The sequence below is a fragment of the Dasypus novemcinctus genome, chromosome X (assembly GCF_030445035.2).
Source record: "Dasypus novemcinctus isolate mDasNov1 chromosome X, mDasNov1.1.hap2, whole genome shotgun sequence".
Classification (NCBI taxonomy): domain Eukaryota; kingdom Metazoa; phylum Chordata; class Mammalia; order Cingulata; family Dasypodidae; genus Dasypus; species Dasypus novemcinctus.
The window spans coordinates 113558246-113576894 of record NC_080704.1 but is presented as its reverse complement, the minus strand read 5'-3'; the positions used below and the strand labels follow the sequence as shown (position 1 = coordinate 113576894).

General features: G+C 38.9%; 1 protein-coding gene across 6 annotated transcripts in view; it reads right to left on the bottom strand.

The window, feature by feature from the left end:
* Positions 1 to 18649, bottom strand: part of RNF128 (ring finger protein 128) — a 204945-nt gene that overhangs the window by 45995 nt on the left and 140301 nt on the right. For all 6 annotated transcript variants that reach the window (XM_058292252.2, XM_058292251.2, XM_058292247.1 and 3 more), the window contains exon 3: positions 2242 to 2313. In XM_058292252.2, coding sequence (XP_058148235.1) covers positions 2242 to 2313 — 72 coding nt within the window. The remainder of the gene's footprint in view (positions 1 to 2241; positions 2314 to 18649) is intronic.

Genomic DNA, 18649 nt, shown 5'->3' with positions numbered 1-18649 from the left:
AACTCATTAATTTAATTTTGGAAATTTGTGCACATCTTGCTAATTAGTTCTCTCAAATCCTGCCTCTCTTCTGGGGCTTTGATATATTCCTTTTCTTGGGCCATGTCTTCCATTTTGTTAGTATGGTTTGTAATTTTTTTGGCTAATGTCTAAGCATCTGATTAGGATGTAGTTTACTTAGATGCTCAATTTCTTTCTCTTTTATTGGGATTTAGTGGTAGGAACTGTGTGTTATCACCGCTCTTTAATCCTTAGCTCAACCTGGATTGTTAGGATTTTCCTTGCTTGTTGCTAAAACTGGGATGTGGACCCAGTAATTGGTTGCAGACCTGCTTCATAGGGCCTTGGGGAGGGATGCTAAAAAGGTGGGAAAAAGCCTCTCTTATTTATTTTTAATTTTCTCACATGCACTTCCTTGGTCTGCCAGCAAATGGCGCTCTTTGGCAGCTCTCATTTCAGTGACTGGTCAGAGTTTATTTTTTGCAACACAGACAGAATCAAGGTGATAGAGCTTCCTGCCTGGGGCTAAGAGCCTTGTAATTCAAACTTTCTTAGAGATAGTTCTCCAGCCTTCTCTGGCAGCCCACTCCCTTTTCCCAGGTAGGAAATATTTCAACTTCCCTCACAATCAGTCCCAGTTAGTAGAGAAGGAGATTGGGAGGGTTATATATCTTTAGTCCCTTGCCAGCCCCCAAGGCAATCACTAGTGTGATCCCACCTGGCCTGGAAGGACTCCTGGGACACAGCAGACCAAATTTGTGAGTCAAAAGCTGAGTTAGCCTTAGGCTGTGTCCCTCTCTCTGTCCTTTCCTGGGGTGGTGGATCCCAGGATCCCCCTTTGTCTGCAGCCTAGAGGCCTGAGAATTCTAAAGTTTCTTTAGTGTGGCAGAAGGTGCTGGCAGCAGCAGCCACTGGTTTCAGCTCAGAGTTCTGTCATTGTGATTCCCCTCCTTTGTCCCTTTCTCCTCTGGGTGGTGTCCAGCCTTTGCCTGGTGTCCTAAACCTTAGAAGGTCTTTTTCCAGGCTGTTTCAGCCTATCATCAGCTATATTCCTGGAGAAGAAAGTCCCATGTCTTTCTGGTCTGCTAACTTCCCAGAAGTGCATGATTTTTCCATAAAACTATCATTGTTCTAAAAGTTATTTTAAAAATCAATTTATTTCTGGATTTTCTCTTCTGTTTCATTGATCTATAAGGTCTATCATTTCTCCAATTTCACATATCTTGACCACTAAGCTTCATAATTCTACAAATCAGCTAATACAAGTCATCCAATTTTATCAATGTTGTTTTGGTTATTACAGCTGTTTTGCTTTTCCATATAAACTTATAATCAGCTTGTCGGTTTGTACAAAAGTTCCTGCCAGGATTATGATTGAAATTTCATAAATCTACAGATAAGTTTGAAGCAACCTGATATAAAATAACAGTGATTCTTCCAACTCAGGTACTTTTTGATGTCTTTGCAGTTTTCAGCATACACATCCTGAACATATTTTGTAGAAGTTATACCCGAAAAATGAAGATTTTGGTGCTTTTTTAAATGGTATTCTTTATTTCCATAAATGCATGGCTATTTTTGTGATACATGTTTTACCCATCAGTGGTAGGTTTCAGATGTCTGAAAATCTATGTTCAAGCAAAGTTTCACTGAGGCCTTTTACTAGATTTCTATTACTGCTATAACAAATTACCCCAAAAGTAGTGGTTTAAAACTTGGTATTCTCTTAAAGCTCTGGAGGTTGGAAGTCTAAAATCAAGGTGTTGGCAGGGCTGTGTTCTTCCTGGAGGCTTCACGTGAGAAGCCCCTTTCTTGCATTTTCTAGCTACTAGAGAGGTCACTTTCATTCCTTGGCTCATGGCCTATTCTTCATATCATTCCAACTTCTTCCTTCCTTTTTCACATCCCCTAATGTTCTAATGTACCATAGTCAAATCTCCCCTGCCTACCTCTTATAAAGATACTTATGATTATATGTAGGGCCCAGCTGGATAGTCCAAGACCTTTATCACATCTATAAGGTTCCTTTCCCCATATAAGGTAATATTTGTAGGATCCCGGGGTTAGGACCAAGATATCTTTGTGGGCCATTATTCAGCCTATCACTAGCATCAAATAGATAATTGAGTTAATAATATTATAAATGCCAATGAAAAACAGACCTTGGGAGAACATTCAGCTTGAACAATGGCTTGATAATTTTGCTTTAAACCAAACAGTATTTATAAGTCATAGATGTACCTTGTCTCCTTGTTTCAAAGTGCGTAGTTGAAGTCTTCCAATAGCTTTTTTAGCATCTGCCTTTAATTGTCTCTGTAATTAAAAAAAAACAGTTATTAGCAAAACTATTTCTGAAAAGAAGATGGGAAAATGTAGAGGATTAACAAATACTTAGAATAATACCAACTTACAGTGTTATTTGATATTCGGGAGGAAAAAAGTTGTAATTTATGACCATTACTGCCTTATAAGAGGAAAAATTCTGAGACTGTTTTATAGATTTGGGAAAATAACTATTTTAGGTTGGTACAAAAGTAATTACGGCTTTGCATTTTGAAATTTGCCATTTGATACTGGAATACATTCTTAAATAAATGTGTTTATGTTATACATCATTTTAATGTGCATTTCTCACTTTGTTTTTTTTTTTGCTAATGACTTATAACAGGCTGTTTATTTTATATTTATTTTAGACTATTGAAATGATGTCAGACAAAAAGCAAATTTGAGCGATTTTATTTGAGTTCAAATGGGTTGAAAAGTAGTAGAGGGAAACGGACTTGGCCCAGTGGTTAGGGCGTCCGTCTACCACATGGGAGGTCCGCAGTTCAAATTCTGGGCCTCCTTGACCCATGTGGAGCTGGCCCATGCGCAGTGCTGATGAGCACAAGGAGTGCCGTGCCACGCAGGGGTATCCCCCGCGTAGGGGAGCCCCATGCGCAAGGAGTGCGCCTGTAAGGAGAGCCGACCAGCGCAAAAGAAAGTGCAGCCTGCCCAGGAATGGCGCCACCCACACTTCCCCTGCAGCTGATGACAACAGAAGCGGACAAAGAAACAAGACGCAGCAAATAGACACAGAGAACAGACCCGGGGGAGGGAATTAAATAAATAAATAAATCTTTAAAAAGAAAAGCAGTAGAGACAACTTGCAACATCAACACGCATTTGGCCCAGGAACTGCTATTGGATGTACAGTGCAATGATGGTTCAAGAAGGTTTGGAAAGAAGACAAGAGCCTTAAAGATGAGAAGCATAGTGGCCAGCCATCAGAAGTTGACAATGACCAATTGAGAGCAATCATCGAAGTTCATCCTCTTAAACTACATGAGAAGTTGCCAAAGAACTCAACGTTGACCTTTCTACAGTCGTTCAGCATTTGAAGCAAATTGGAAATGTGAAAAAGCTAGATAAGTGGGTGCCTCGTGTGCTGACCAAGAATTTTAAAAATATTGTCATTCTGAAGGGTTATCTTCTCTTATTCTATGCAAAAACAACAAACCATTTCTCAATTGGATTGTGACATGTGACAAAAAGTGGATTTTATGCAACAACTGGTGATGACCAGCTCAGTGGTTAGACCAAGAAGCTCCAAAGCACTTCACAAAGCCAAACTTGTACCAAAAATAAGGTCATAGTCAGTGTTTGGTGGTCTCCTGCCAGTCTGAATCCTGGAAAAACCATTACATCTGAGAAGTATTCACAGCAAATTGATGAGACGCACTAAAAAGTGCAATGCCTACAGCTGCCTTTGGTCAACAGAAAGGGCCCAATTCTTCTTCATGACAACGTCCGACCATACTTCATATAACCAAGGATTCAAAAGTTGAACAATTTGGGCTACGAAGTTTTGCCTCATCCACCATATTCTCTTGACCTCTCGCCAACCAAATACCACTTTTTCAAGGATCTCGACAACTTTTTGCAGAGAAAATGCTTCCACAATCAGCAGGATGTGTAAAATGCTTTCCAAGAGTTCGTCAAATCCCAAAGCACGGAGTTTTACGCTACAGGAATAAGCAAACTTTTTTCTCATTGGCAAATATATATTGATTATAATGGTTCCAATTCTAACTAATAAAGATGTGTTTGATCCTAGTTATAATGATTTAAAATTCATGGCCCAAAAACTGCAATTTGTTTTGCGCCAAACTAAAGTCTGGATATGTAAAGTCAAGCTCAAGCAAACAAAGACCAAATGTTTTACATAATAGAATTAGAAGCGAAGTTGGGGTGTGGGGGGAATTGGGGAGGTAGTGGTGGATGAGAAAGAGGGGATTCTGCCTTTATGTGGGGTTAACTAGCCAGTGGGAAAAAATTCCCAGGTTGCATGAAATATTTGATGCTAATTTGAAGTTATTTGTGATGATGTGAATAAAAATCCTTTCCTCCTTTTCAGTAAAATTTGCCATATACACAAATGTCTAAAGTGAGTACAATATATGTGGAAATTGAAGAAGAGGCTGTGTTTCACAACTAGGTGAAAGTTGTAGGGAATAGATAACATGTACAGTATGGCTAGATGATAAGCTATTTTTCTATTTTGTACTGTAAAATGAACTGACATAGCAGAAGTCCAGGGAAAAATAGGCACTAAGGACCAAATGTGATCATGAGAATATAAGCAGCTTCCTTGTACCTCTTGTACCCTCCCACCCTCAACAGAGAGACCCCCGGTTGACATCTAGGATACATGAAAACTAAAAATAATATATATTTCTACTACAATGTCTTGCACATAGCAGGCAATCACTAAAATTTTATTTAAATAAAATGCAAATTACCATTCATCAAGAAGCATAATGGACACTTCTAACATGTCTATATATATATGTAGGAAATATATTTTGGAAGGGAACAATTCATCCACCTGATCAAGATGGTGGAGTGAGCTGCTTTAGGGCTCTGTTTCCCAAAAGAAGCTTTGAACTTTCAGCAGGGACTGGCAAAAACATCTTTCTAAAAGCTCCAGAAAACAATGAAGGGCCTATAGTAATAAAGTGAATACTAATTCAAGAAAGACTGGGAAAGGTACTTTTATTTCCTTCTTTTCCTCCCCCTTGGTTAGCTCTTGGCAATCAAGAAAAGCTCTCACATAATACTAGCTAGATAGAAGCTTAAGAAACAAATGCCTCAAAGTCTAAACTCTAACAATAAACTATTAAAATATCAAAAAGTCTGGGTTTCAATAAAAGATTAAATAAGAAACAAAAAGAGGACTTTCAGGAAGATGGAGGATTAAAGAGTTACCGGGCTCATTTTTTTCCCCAGAAAAATAGCTAGAGAACAGGCAGAAATTGTCTGGTATAACTGTTCAAGGGCTCTGGAAAGCACAAGAGTGCTGGGCAGCATACAGAAAAGAGCAGGCAAAGAGGGGATTCCATGGTGAGGACCTATGAATAACTCAGACCACTGCTACTGCTACTGCTACTGCTAGTGCCCAACTTCCACTCATAAGACAGACAGCTTTGGGTCACTGGGTCTCTGGCATATGGCTACAGACTGAGAAGGCTGCAGGGGTCCACTTCCCCAGGAACAGAGAGAGGCAAGGACACAGCCCATTCCTGACTCAGCTTTTGTCTGTTGAATCTGGTTTTTTGGGTCTAAAAGTTTCCAGACATCCTGGTCCTGCACAACCATGTCATTGTTTATACCTGGGAGCTGGGAGAGTGCTAGATTCTGCCTTCTCAAACACCCTCCTGACTAATCGGGACTGGCTGCCCCTGACCAGTGGGGAGTGATGATTTGTTTCCTCCTTGGGAAATGGGAAGGTGCATCAGAGGGATGATTATTAACTGTGAACTGCAAGGCTCGGATCTGAATAGCATGCCTGCAGGGGATCACCCTCAGATATTGCTTAGGCACCACCCACATGGGGCTGTTTCAGGTGAACACATCCCTCCTTAGAGTTTGAGCTGAGAGCTTTGCCAGAGAGCTGTATTTGCTGGCAGGTGAGGAAAGCGTACCTCAGGAAAAAAAACATGAGAGGATTTTTGGTGCCTTTACTCTCCCCCTCCCCCAAAGCCTTTGGAAAATGGTCTGCACCCCTTTTAGTGGGACCCTGGTCCTGTTTTTGGCAGTTAAATAGGGAGAATTTTAAAGACCTAGAAAAAGTTGAACCAAGAATCAAGGACCAGCCATAAAACAAACATTGGCAACAACAGGAAAATCCAAGGCAAAAGAAGAAAACTGAACACCAGAGTAAGTACAATAACAAAACTAGATAAGTAGACACCAGAAAAAACACTACAAACCATATTAACAGGAAGATATGGTTCAGGCTAAGGAAGAAATAAAAACACCAGACAAGACACAGGACTTGAAACAACTAATCAATGATGTTCAAACATATCTAAATCAATTCAACTAGTTAAGGGAAAATATGACTAACAAGATAAAGGAAGTTAAGAAGACACTGGGTAAGCACAAAGAATTTGAAAACTTGAATTTAAAAATAACCAAACTTATGGGAATGAAAGACACAATGGATGAAATTAAAAATAAATTGAGACTTGAATGAGTCGGGAGGTCATTAGAGGGGTCCCGCTTATGCATGTATCAGTAGGATCCCAGAGACAGCCAAAGTAGATACAACCCCAGGTACAGGTGCTCCTGAGGGCTATGGAGAAACAAAGGTTTTACAGTCATGGCAGAAGGCTCTGGAGTTCAGTGCCTTGCCAGTGGGCCCTACTTTGGAATTTATGCTCCTGAGTATGATGGAGTTGGACTCAGATGGGACCTTTCAACACATGCCTCTTCTATCACATTTACTGAACCTGTGGTTGGTGCTGGGGTTGGTGTATACTCAAGAGACCTGAATCTCTGGACTGGCCATGTGACAGCTGGGTCGTGAGCCTCAGCAGAGTTGCAACTCCTACTCTCCAGTTCATTGGATGTACCCAGGTCAGCTAACAGGGAGGTGAAGATGGTCAACCACCACACCAGGGAACCGAGAGTGTCTACAAATGCAAGCAGGAGAATCACATTCATCAGCCACGTGGGATCTAAGTTCCCTCTCAATTTAGAGGTGGAGTGGACATCACCATCCCAGGGTCCACAGGATGGAGGAATAAAATATAGATTAGAGTGGACTTACTGGTATTCTACTATAAAACTATCATGACTCTAGCAATGGAAAAAATTGTATCATTGATGTGAAGACAGTGGCCATGGTAGTTGCTGAGGGCAGGGAGAGGGAAAAAGAGGTGTCAAGTGGGGGAATTTTCAGGACCAGGGGTAGTCCTGAACGATATTGTAGTGACAGATGCAGAATATTATATATCCTGCCATAATCCACTGAAAGGACTGAGAGAGAATGTAAACTACAATGTAAACTATAGTCCATGTGGTGTAGCAGTGCTCAAACATTTATTCACCAAATGCAATGAATGTGCCATAATGATAAAAGAGGCTGATGTGGGAGGAGTGGGGTGGGGTGGTGTTTTGGATATATGGGAACCTCTTATATTTCTTAATGTAACTTTTTAAATGATATGTGCATCTGTAAAAAAAGACAATTAAGTAAAAATTTAAAAATTAGGAAAAAACATAAAACAAAAAACAACAAAAATAAATAAACTGATATTGATGATTATGCTTATGAGCTTTTGCTCTTGAAATTGAAACTTAGCTTAGTGCTGTAGGGCGCCTAAGAGTTACCTATTTGGAGCCTCTTTGTTTCGCAAATGTGGCCTCTCTCTATGCCAAACTCAGTACATGAATGCAATAATTTCACCCCAGTGTGGGAAATGACTTCCAGGGATGAGCCTCCCTGGCACCAAAGGTTTGCTACAAGTAATAACAAGGAATTCAACTGGGGAAAAAAAGACCTTGACCAAAAGGGAGAAAAGGTAAGACAAATGAGTTTACATTGCAAAGAGACTTCAAAGGAGTCGGGAGGTCATTCCGGAGGTAATGCTTATGCCCCTCTCAAGGACTGTGGAAACATCCAGACACTATAGTCAGGGCAGATAGCTCAGGAGTTTGGTCTCTAGCCAGTGAGCCCTAGTTTGGAATTTATGCTTCCCAGTGTTACCGAATTAGACTCAGGTGTGGTTTCCCTACACATGGCTCTTCTATCCTATTTGAACTTGTAATTAGTACTAAAGTTGGTAGGTGTAGCTCCAAGAGACTTAAGTCTTTGGATGGTCCATGTGCCAGCTGGGCCCTGAATCTCAAAGGAGTTGCAACACCTACTCTCCAGTTCATTGGACTCACCCAGACAACTAAAAAGGAGGAGATGATGGATAACCAATATATCGAGGCAATGAGAGTGTCTACAACTGCAGTAAAGAGAATCCCATCCATCGGCCATATGGGATCAAAGCCCCCCTCAACTAATGGTAGAGTGGGTATCACCATCACAGAATCCTAAAGGTTGGTGAATGAACTATAGACTAAAGTAGACTCACTAATATTCTACTATAGACTTTTTCTGATTCTAGCAATGGAAGAAATATCATTGATATGAAGCCAGCAGCCAAAGGAGTTTCTGAAGGTAGAGAAAGGGAAAAACAGATGTAATATGGGGGCATTTTCAGAATTGGGAATTATCCTGAATGACATTAAAATAACAGATACAACCCCGGGTATTGGTTCTTCTGAGGGCTACAGAGACCCCCAGGTTCTATGGTCATGGCAGATGGAATTCAGTGCCATGTCAGTTGGCCCTACTTTGGAGTTTGTGTTTCTGTGTGATGGAGCTGGACTCAGATGTGATTTTTGTTCACAAGCCTCTCCTGTTACTTTTACTGGAACTGTAGTTGGTGCTAGGGTTTAATATATACCCAGGGGACCTGAATCTCTGGGCTGACCAGGTGATAGCCAGGCCATGAGCATCAACAGACTTCAGCTCCTACACTCTGGTTTATTGGACTTACCCCACTCAGCTAACATGGAGGTGAAGAAGGTCAACCACCACACCATGGAGTCAAGAGTGCCTACAACTGAAAGCAGGAGGATTGCCTCCAGCATCCATGTGGAATCTAAGCCCCCTCTTGTTATAGATGTGGAGTGGACACAACCATTCCAACGTCCACAGGATGGAGGAATAGAGTATGGATTAGAGTGGACTCACTGATAATCTATTCATGAACTACTGTGATTAGTAATCGAAGAAAATGTGGCATTGGTGTGGAGAAAGTGGTCATGATGGCTGCTGGGGTATGGAATGGGAGGAAGAGATGAGATGTGGAGGCATTTTCAGGACTCGGAGATGTCCTGGGTGATGCTGCAGGGACAGTTACCGGACATTATATGTCCTCCCATGGCCCACTGGATGGAACATGGGAGAGTATGGGCTATGATGTGGACCATTGACCATGAGGTGCAGCGGTGCTCAGAGATGTATTCACCAAATGCAATGAATGTCTCATGATGATGGAGGATATTGTTGTTATGGGGGGAGGAGAGGGGTCAGGGGGGTGGGGGTTATATGGGGACTTCATATTTTTTTAATGTAATATTAAAAAAATAAATAAAGACCAAAAAAACACTACATGAAAAGAAAATTACAGACCAATCTCTCTAATGAACATAGATGTAAAAATTTTCAACAAAATAGTTGCAAATACAATCTAAAAGCATATCAAAAGACTTACATACCATAAGCAAGTGGAATTTATTCCTGGTATGCAAGGGTGGTTCAACGTAAGAAAAGCAATTAATGTAATACACTATTCAACCAACTGAAGGGAAGAGCCCACATGATCATCTCAATCAATGAAGAAAAGACATTTGACAAAGTCCAGCATCCTTTTTTTTTAATATTTATTTATTATTATTATTTTTAATTACATTAAAAAAAATATATGAGGTCCCATTCAACCCCACCGCCCCCGCCCCCCACTCCCCCCACAGCAACACTCTCTCCCATCATCGTGATACATCCATCCAGCATCCTTTTTTTGGTGAAAAACACTGAAAGATAGGAATAGAAGGAAATGGGTATATATGAAAAAATCCATGGCCAACGCTGTACTCAATGGGGAAATGTTGAAAGCTTTCCCTCTAAGATCGGGAACAAGACAAGGATGCCCACTGTCACCATTTTTATTCAACACTGTACTATAAGTTCCAACTAGAGCAATCAGACAAGAAAAAAGGCATCCAAATAGGAAAAGAGGAAGCAAAATGATCACTATTTGAGGAAGACATGATCATATATTTAGAGAATTCTGAAGTGTCTATGACAAAGTTACTTGAGTTAATGAAAAATGTTCAGCAATTAGGCAGGATATAAGATCAACTTGCAAAAATCAGTAACGTTTCTTCACACTAATAATGAACAACCTGAGGAGGAAATTGTGAAAAATTCCATTTCCAATAGCAACAAAAAGACACAAAAACCTAGGAATCAATTTAATCAAAGAAGTACAGGACCTATATATAGGAAATGACAAAAACAATGCTAAAAGAAATTAATGAAGGCTTAAACAAATGGAAAGACATTCCATGTTCATGGTTTGGAAGACTAAATATCATGAAGATGTCAATCGTACCTAAACTGATTTATAGAATCAATGCAACTCCAATCAAATTCTAACAGCTTACTTTACAAAAACAGAAAAGGCATTTACAAAGGAAAGTGTGCCCAAATAGCCAAACACATTCTAAAAAACAAGAGCAGTTGTAGGCACTCTTGGTTCCCTGGTGTGGTGGTTGACCTTCTTCACCTCCCTGTTAGCTGGCCAGGGTAAGTCCAATAAACCAGATGGTAGGAGTTGTAAGTCTGCTGAGGCTCAGGGCCTAGCTGTCACATGGACAGTCCAGAGATTCAGGTCTCCTGAGTATACACCAACCCAAATGCCAACCACAGGTCTGGTAAAAGTAACAGAAGAGCCAAGAGTGCCTAAAAACTGCATGCAGGAGAATTGTATCCATCATCCATGTGGAATCTAAGCCCCCTCCTGATGTAGAGGGGGACTGGGCATAACCATCCCAGGGTCCACAGTACGGAGGATTAGAGTATGGATTAGAGTGGACTTACTGGTATTCTGCTGGGGAACTATTGTGTTTAGTAAGGGAAGATTGTAGCACTGATGTGGAGAAAGTGGCCATGGTAGCTTCTGAGGGTAGGGAGAGGGAAGAAGAGATATGATGTGGGGGAATTTTCAGAATTTGGAGTTGTCCTGAGTAGTACTGTAGGGACAGATGCTGGACATTGTGTGTCCTGCTGTGCCCCCTGGGTGGACTGGGGGAGAGTGTAGACTACAATGTAGACCACTGTCCATGTGGTGCAGAGTGCTCCAAAATGTATTCACCAGGTGCAGTGAATGTGCCATGATGATGGAAGAGGTTGTTGATGTGGGTGGAGTGAGGTAGGGGGGTGGGGGGTATATGGGGACCTCATATTTTTTTAATGTAACATTTAAAAGAAAATAAAGATAAAAAAGAGTAATGTTGGGGGAATTTCACTGTCTGACCTTGAAACATATTATTAAGCTACAGTGGTCAAAACAGCATGGTATTAGCATACAGATAGACACATCAATTGGTGGAATAGAATTGAGAGTCAAGAAATAAACCCTCACTTCTAAGGCCAAATGGATTTCAACAAATCTATGAAAACCATGTTAACTGGACAAACATAGTCTCCTCAAGAATTGGTTATAGGAAACTGGATATACATAATGAAAAGAATGAAAGAGGACCCCATCTCACTCTTTATAGAAGAATCAACTCAAAATGGATCAATGATAGAAATATAAAAGTCAGAACCCTAAAACTTCTAGAAGAAAATGTACAGAAACATCTTAAAGACCCTGTGGTAGGAGGTGGTTTCTTGGACCTTATACCCAAAGCACAAGCAACAACAAAAACAAAAATAGATAAATGAGACCTCCTAAAAATTAAACACTTTTGCCCCTTAAGGACTTTGTTAAAAGGATGAAAAGTAAGCCAACTCAATGGGAGAAAATATTTGGCAATCACATATCCAATAAGGGTTTAATATCCATGATATATAAAAAGATGCTACAATTCAACAATAAAAAGTCAAACTACACAATTAAAAAATGGGCAAAAGACTTGATAGACCTTTGTCCAAAGAAGATACATGAAAGGTGAAGAAACACATGAAAAAATATTCAACATTTCTAGTGATTAAGGAAATGCAAATCAAAACTACAGTGAGATAACATTTCATACCTATTAGAATGACCACTATTAAAAAGACAGAGAGGGAAGCAGATGTGGCTCAACTGATAGAGCATCTGCCTACCATATGGAGGGTCCAGGGTTCGATACTCAGGGCCTCCTGACCCATGTGGTTTGCTAGCCCATGCACAGGGCTGCCATGTGCAAGGAATGCCATGCCATGCAGGGGCACCCCCACGTAGGGGAGCCCCCTGCGCAAGGAGTGTGCCCTGTAAATAGAGTTGCCCTGAGTGAAAGAAAGTGCAGTCTGCCCAAGAATGGTGCCACACACACGGAGAACTGACATAACAAGATGAAGCAACAAAAAGAAACACAGATTCCCGGTGAAGCTGATAAGGATAGAAGCAGTCACAGCAGAACACGCAGCGAATGGACACAGAAAGCAGACAACTGGGGGAGGGGTGGAAGAGGAGAGAAATAAATAAAAAAATAAATCTTTAAAACAAACAAACAAAACAAAAAAAGACAGAGAACTACAAGTGTTGGAGAGGATGTGGAGAGATAGGAACACTTATCCTTTGTTGGTGGGAATGTAGAATGGTACAGACCCTGTGGAGGACTGTTTAGTATTCCTAAAGAAGTTGAATATAGATTTGCCACTTGAACCAGCAATAACACCCCGGGGTATATATCCAGAAGAACTGAGAGCAGTGACATGAACAGACATCTGCACACCCATGCTCTTAGTGGGATTATTCAGGATTGCCAAAAGATGGACACAACCCAGGTGTTCATCAAGCGATGAATGGATAAAAAAACTGTGGTGTATACACACAGTGGAATATTACACAGCTGTAAGAAGAAATAAATTCGTAAAATATATAACATGGATGAGCCTGGAAGACATTATGTTTATAAAAAAAATACATTGTGTAATCCTATGAAATTAATAACTTGAATATGGGTCACCAGGAAATAGGATGAGGTTACAGAATGGAAATCTGAGGGTCAACTTGGGCAGAATTGGTAAAAAAGGATGTGTACTAATCTTTGAAAATGAATAGAAAAGGTGAAAGCACAACATAATGTTTTTAACTAGCAGTACTATTATGAGTATGACAGTGGTTTAAAGGGAAATTCTAAGATCATATAAATTACTAAAAGGAAAGCTAAAAAACAGGACTGAATACCATAGTAAAACCACATGTGAACTATGAATATGAGTAAAATGACACATATAAGTCCATTTTTCTTTGAAACTGAACAAATATACGTTAATACTACAAGATCTTACTACCATACAAAATCATTATGCTAATTTAAAGAAACCAGACACAAATGACTACATACCGTATGATTCCATTTATATAAAATGTAAATATAAATCGATTTATAAAGACGAAATTAGATTAATGGCTATGTAGGGCTGGGGAAGAATAGAGAGATTGAGAGGTGACTGCTAAGGAATGTGGAGGTTTTCTTTATGGAGTAACTAAATTTTTCTAAAATTTTTTGTATTGACGAATGTGCAACCTTGTGATTACACTAAAGGCCATTGATTATACACTTTGGACAGATAATATGGTATGTGACTATATCTCAAAAAAACCTGCTTAAAATAAATAAATAAGTGTGCTCTTGCACATTTATCAGAAATAGCAGCTATGTATGGCAGGGGAAGCATAGAGAGACTGAGCTGAAAATTTTTCTTGCGTGTTTGTTTGTTGTTTATTATTACTATTGGAATAATGAAAATGCTCTAAAAATGATGGAAGTGATTCATGCACAACTATGTGATTATACCAAATACAACTGATTGAACAGTTTGGATGAATTATATGCTTTATTAATATGTACCAACAAAATTGATTTGTTAAAAAATAATAGGGGCATACAAAAATAGATTTGAAATGTCAGAAGAAAGAATTAGCAATGTTAGAAAACAGAAAAGCTGAAATTGAAAGTACAGAAGAACAGAAAGAGAAAAGAATGGAAAAAATTAAGCAGTGGAGGGGATCAGGGAATTGAATGATAGCATGAAGCACACCAACATTCATGTCAAGGGAGCTCCAGAAGGAGACGAGGAGGGAAAAAAGACAGAAGGAATATTTCAAGAAATAATGGCTGAAATTTTCCCAACTCTTACGAAACATATAAATATATATATATTAAAGAGGCACACAACATACTCCAATTAGAATAAATCCAAATAGGCCTACTCCAAGACACTACTCAGAATGTCAAAGCAGCAAGAGAAAATTGATTGCTCACACACAAGAGATATTTGATAAGACTTAGTGTAGATTTCTCATCAGAAATCATCAAGGCAAGTAGTATTTAAGATAGTGAAAGCAAAACACTGCCAGCCAAGAATCCTTTATTTGACAAAACTGTCCTTCAAAAATGATAGGAGGAATAAAACATGGTTTATAGTGACCTTACTGATATTCTACTATAGAACTATTTTGACTAGTAATGGAAGAAACTGTAGCATTGATGGGAGAAAAGGGCCACAGTAGTTGCTGAGGGCAGGGAGAGGGAAGAAGAGATGAGATGTGGGGGCATTTTTGGGACTTGGAGTTGCCCTAAATGTCATTGCAGTGACAGATGATGGATATTATATATCCTGCCATAACCCACTGAATGGACTGGGGGAGAGTGTAAACTACTATGTAAACTATAATCCATGCTGTGTAGCAATGCTCCAGAATGTATTCATCCAATGCAATGAATGTACCACATTAATTAAAGAAGTTGTCGATGTGGGAGGAGTGGGGGGTGTGGGGAATGGGGTATATGGGAACTTCTTATGTTTTTTAATGTAAGATTTTGTGTGATCTATGTATCTTAAAAAAAGATAATAAAAGAAAACTGTAAAAAAAAAAAAAAAGAAATAGTAAATGGAGTTCTGCAACCTGAAAGGAAAAGACAGGAGAGAGGCTTGTAGGAGAGTCTAGAAATGAAGATGATCGGAGAGAGTAACCAAAAGGATAAATCAACAGACAAAAATAAGATGTGACAACTGAAAGTCAAATGATAAAATGGTTGAAGTAAGTAAAGCCTTTATACTAATAACATTGAATGCTAATGGATTAAATTCCCCAGTAAAAAGACAGAGGGTGACAGAATGGGTTTTTAAAAATTAGCCATCCATATGCTGTCAACAAAAGACTCACCTTAGACCCAAAGTTACAAATAGGTTCAAAGTGAAATGTTGGAAAAAGATATTTCACACAAACACTATGCAAAAAAGATCAGGGACAGCTATGTTAATATTGAGCAAAACAGACTTTTATTGCAAAAAATTAAAAGGGATACAGAAGATATTATACATTAATAAAAAAGGACTATCAACCAGGATGAAATAATAGTCATAAATGTCTATGTACCTAACCAGGGTTCCCTAAAATACATGAGGCAAACTCTCGCATAACTGAAGGGAGAAATAGGCATCTCTACAATAATAGTTGGAGATTTCAACACACCACTCACATCATTAGAAGAACAACTAGACAGAAGACCAACAAAGATACAGAGAACTTGAACAATCTGATAAACAAGGTAGACATAACAGGCATATACAGAATGCTGCATCCCAAATCAGTGGGTTATACAGTTTTCTCAAGTACTCATGGATCTTCCTCCAGGATAGACCACATGTTAGGTCACAATTTAGTTCTCAATAAATATAAAACGTTGGAAGTTATACAAAGCACCTTCTCAGATTATAATGGAATGAAACTGGAAGTCAATAAGGCAAGAAAGAGGAAAATTCACAAATGTGTGGAGGCTAAACAATATACTTCTAAACAATCAGTGGGTCAAACAGAGATTATATAAGTGAAATTAATAAATATATTGAGATGAATGAAAACAAGACAGAACATATCAAAATTTATGGTATACAGTGAAGTCAGTGCTGAGAGGGGAATTGCTAGCCCTAAACGCCTATATTAAAAAAGAAGAGCTTTTCTGCAGGTGTGAGTTTGGGAAGTCCCTGCTGGTTTGCTGAAGTCAGACTTTGTCCCCACCCCTTCCCAGACCCCCTAGAAGACCCTCAATAAAATGGCTTGGCCCTAAATTTAAATAAATAGAAAAAGAAGAAAGAGCTAAAATCAAAGATCTAACTGAACAACTGGAGATTCTAGGAAAGGAACAGTATACCATTCCCAAAGCAAGTGGATGGAAAGAAATAATAAAGATTTGAGCAGAAATAAGTGAAATTGAGAACAATAAAAGAGAAAATCAACAAAAGCAAAAGCTCATTCTTTGAGATCAATAAAATTGACAAACCTATAGCTAGACTAAGAAAAAAAGAAGTTGAAAATAAATAAAATCATAAATGAAGGGGCCAAGTCATGACTGATTAAAAAGAAATTAAAAGGATCATAAGAGAATGTTATAAGGAACTGTATACCAACAAACTTGACAACATAGATGAAATGGAAAAATTCCTAGAAATGTACAAACAATGTACACTGACTGTAGAAGAAATACAAAACCTCAACAAACCAATCACAAGTAAGGAGATTAAATCAGTCACCAAAAATCTCCCAATATATAAAAGTACAGTAAAGTACAGATGGCTTCACAGATGAATTCTACCAATCATTTTGAGAATAATTTATACCAATCCTGCTCAAACTCTTCTAAAAAATTGAAGACGGAAAATTACCCAACTCATTTTATTTATTTATTTTTTAAAAGATTTATTTATTTATTTAACCCCCCACCCCCACCCCCAGTTGTCTGTTCTCTGTGTCTATTTGCTGCATCTTGTTTCTTTGTCTGCTTCTGTTGTCGTCAGCCGCAGGGGAAGTGTGGGCAGTGCCATTCCTGGGCAGGCTGCACTTTCTTTCGCGCTGGGCGGCTCTCCTTACGGGGTGCACTCCTTGCGCGTGGGGCTCCCCTACGCGGGAGACACCTCTGCGTGGCAGGGCACTCCTTGCGCGCAGCGCATCAGCACTGCGCATGGGCCAGCTCCACATGGGTCAAGGAGGCCTGGGGTTTGAACCGTGGACCTCCCATGTGGTAGACGGACGTCCTGACCACTGGGCCAAGTCCGTTTCCCCCAACTCATTTTATGAAGGCAACATCACCCTCATACCAAAGCCAGTTAAAGATACTACAAGAATAAAAAAATTATAGACTTATCTCGAATCGATATAGATGCAAAAATTCTCAATAAAATACTTGCAAATAGAATTCAAGAACATATTAAAAGAATTATACACCACAACCCAGAAGGTTTTATTTCTGATAGCAAAGGTGTTTCAACACAAGAAAATCAATTAATGTAATACAGAACATTAACATAATGAAGAAAACCTACATTATCATCTTTTTTTTTTATTTTTTTTTTGATTTTGTAAAAATATTACATTAAAAAATATGAGGTCCCATTCGATTGATGCAGAAAAGGTATTTGACAAAACCAGCACCCTTTCTTGATAAAAACACTTTGAAAGATAGTAATAAAAGGAAATTTCCTCAATATGATAATATGATACATGGCATATATAAAAAACCCACAACTAACATCAAACTCAATGGAACAAGGTTGAAAATGTTTCCTCTAAGTTTGGGAACAAGACAAGGACACCCACTGTCACCACTTTTATTCAACATTGTGCTAGAAGTTCTAGCTAGAGCAATTAGGCAACAACAAAAAAATGCATCTAAATTTGAAAGGAAGTAGTAAAATGTTCCCTATTTGCGGGTGACATGATCCTATATTTAGAAAATTCCTGACATATCTATGGCAAAGCTACCTAGAGCTGATTAATGAGTTCAGCAAAGTTGCAGGATATAAGATTAACACACCAATATCAACAGTGTTTCTATACACTAGTAATGAACTATCTCAGGAGATATCAAGAAAAAATTCCATTTATAATAGCAATTAAAGGAATCAAGTATCTGGGAATTAATTTTATCAGAGATGTAAAAGACCTGTACTCAGAAAACATCAAAACAGTGCTAAAAGAAATCAAAGAAGATCTCAACAAATGGAAGGACATTCTGGGTTCAACGATTGGAAGAATGAATATTGTTAAGATGTCAGTTCTGCCCAAATTGATTTACAGGTTCAATGCAATACCAACCAAAATTCCAACAGCCTACTTTACAGAATTAGAAAAGCCAATTACCAAATTTATTTGCAACAGAAAGGGGCGCTGAATAGCCAAGACTTCCTTAAAAAGGAGTGAATTTGGAAGAGTCATGTTTCTTGACCTTAAAGCATATTACAAAGCTACAGTGTTCAAAACAGCATGATATTATCATAAAGATAGGCACATTGATCAATGGAATTAACATGAGAGCTCAGAAACAGACCTTCACCTCTACTCTACAGTCAACTAATTTTTGACATGTTTACCAAGTCCACTTTACTGGGACAGAACAATTTCTTCAACAAATGATGCTGGAAGAACTGGATATCCATAATCAAAATAATGAAAGAGGAAGCCTGTCTCGCTCCACACACAAAAAACAACTCAAAATGGATTAAAACATCTAAACATAAGAGCCAGGACCATAAAAATCCTAGAAGACA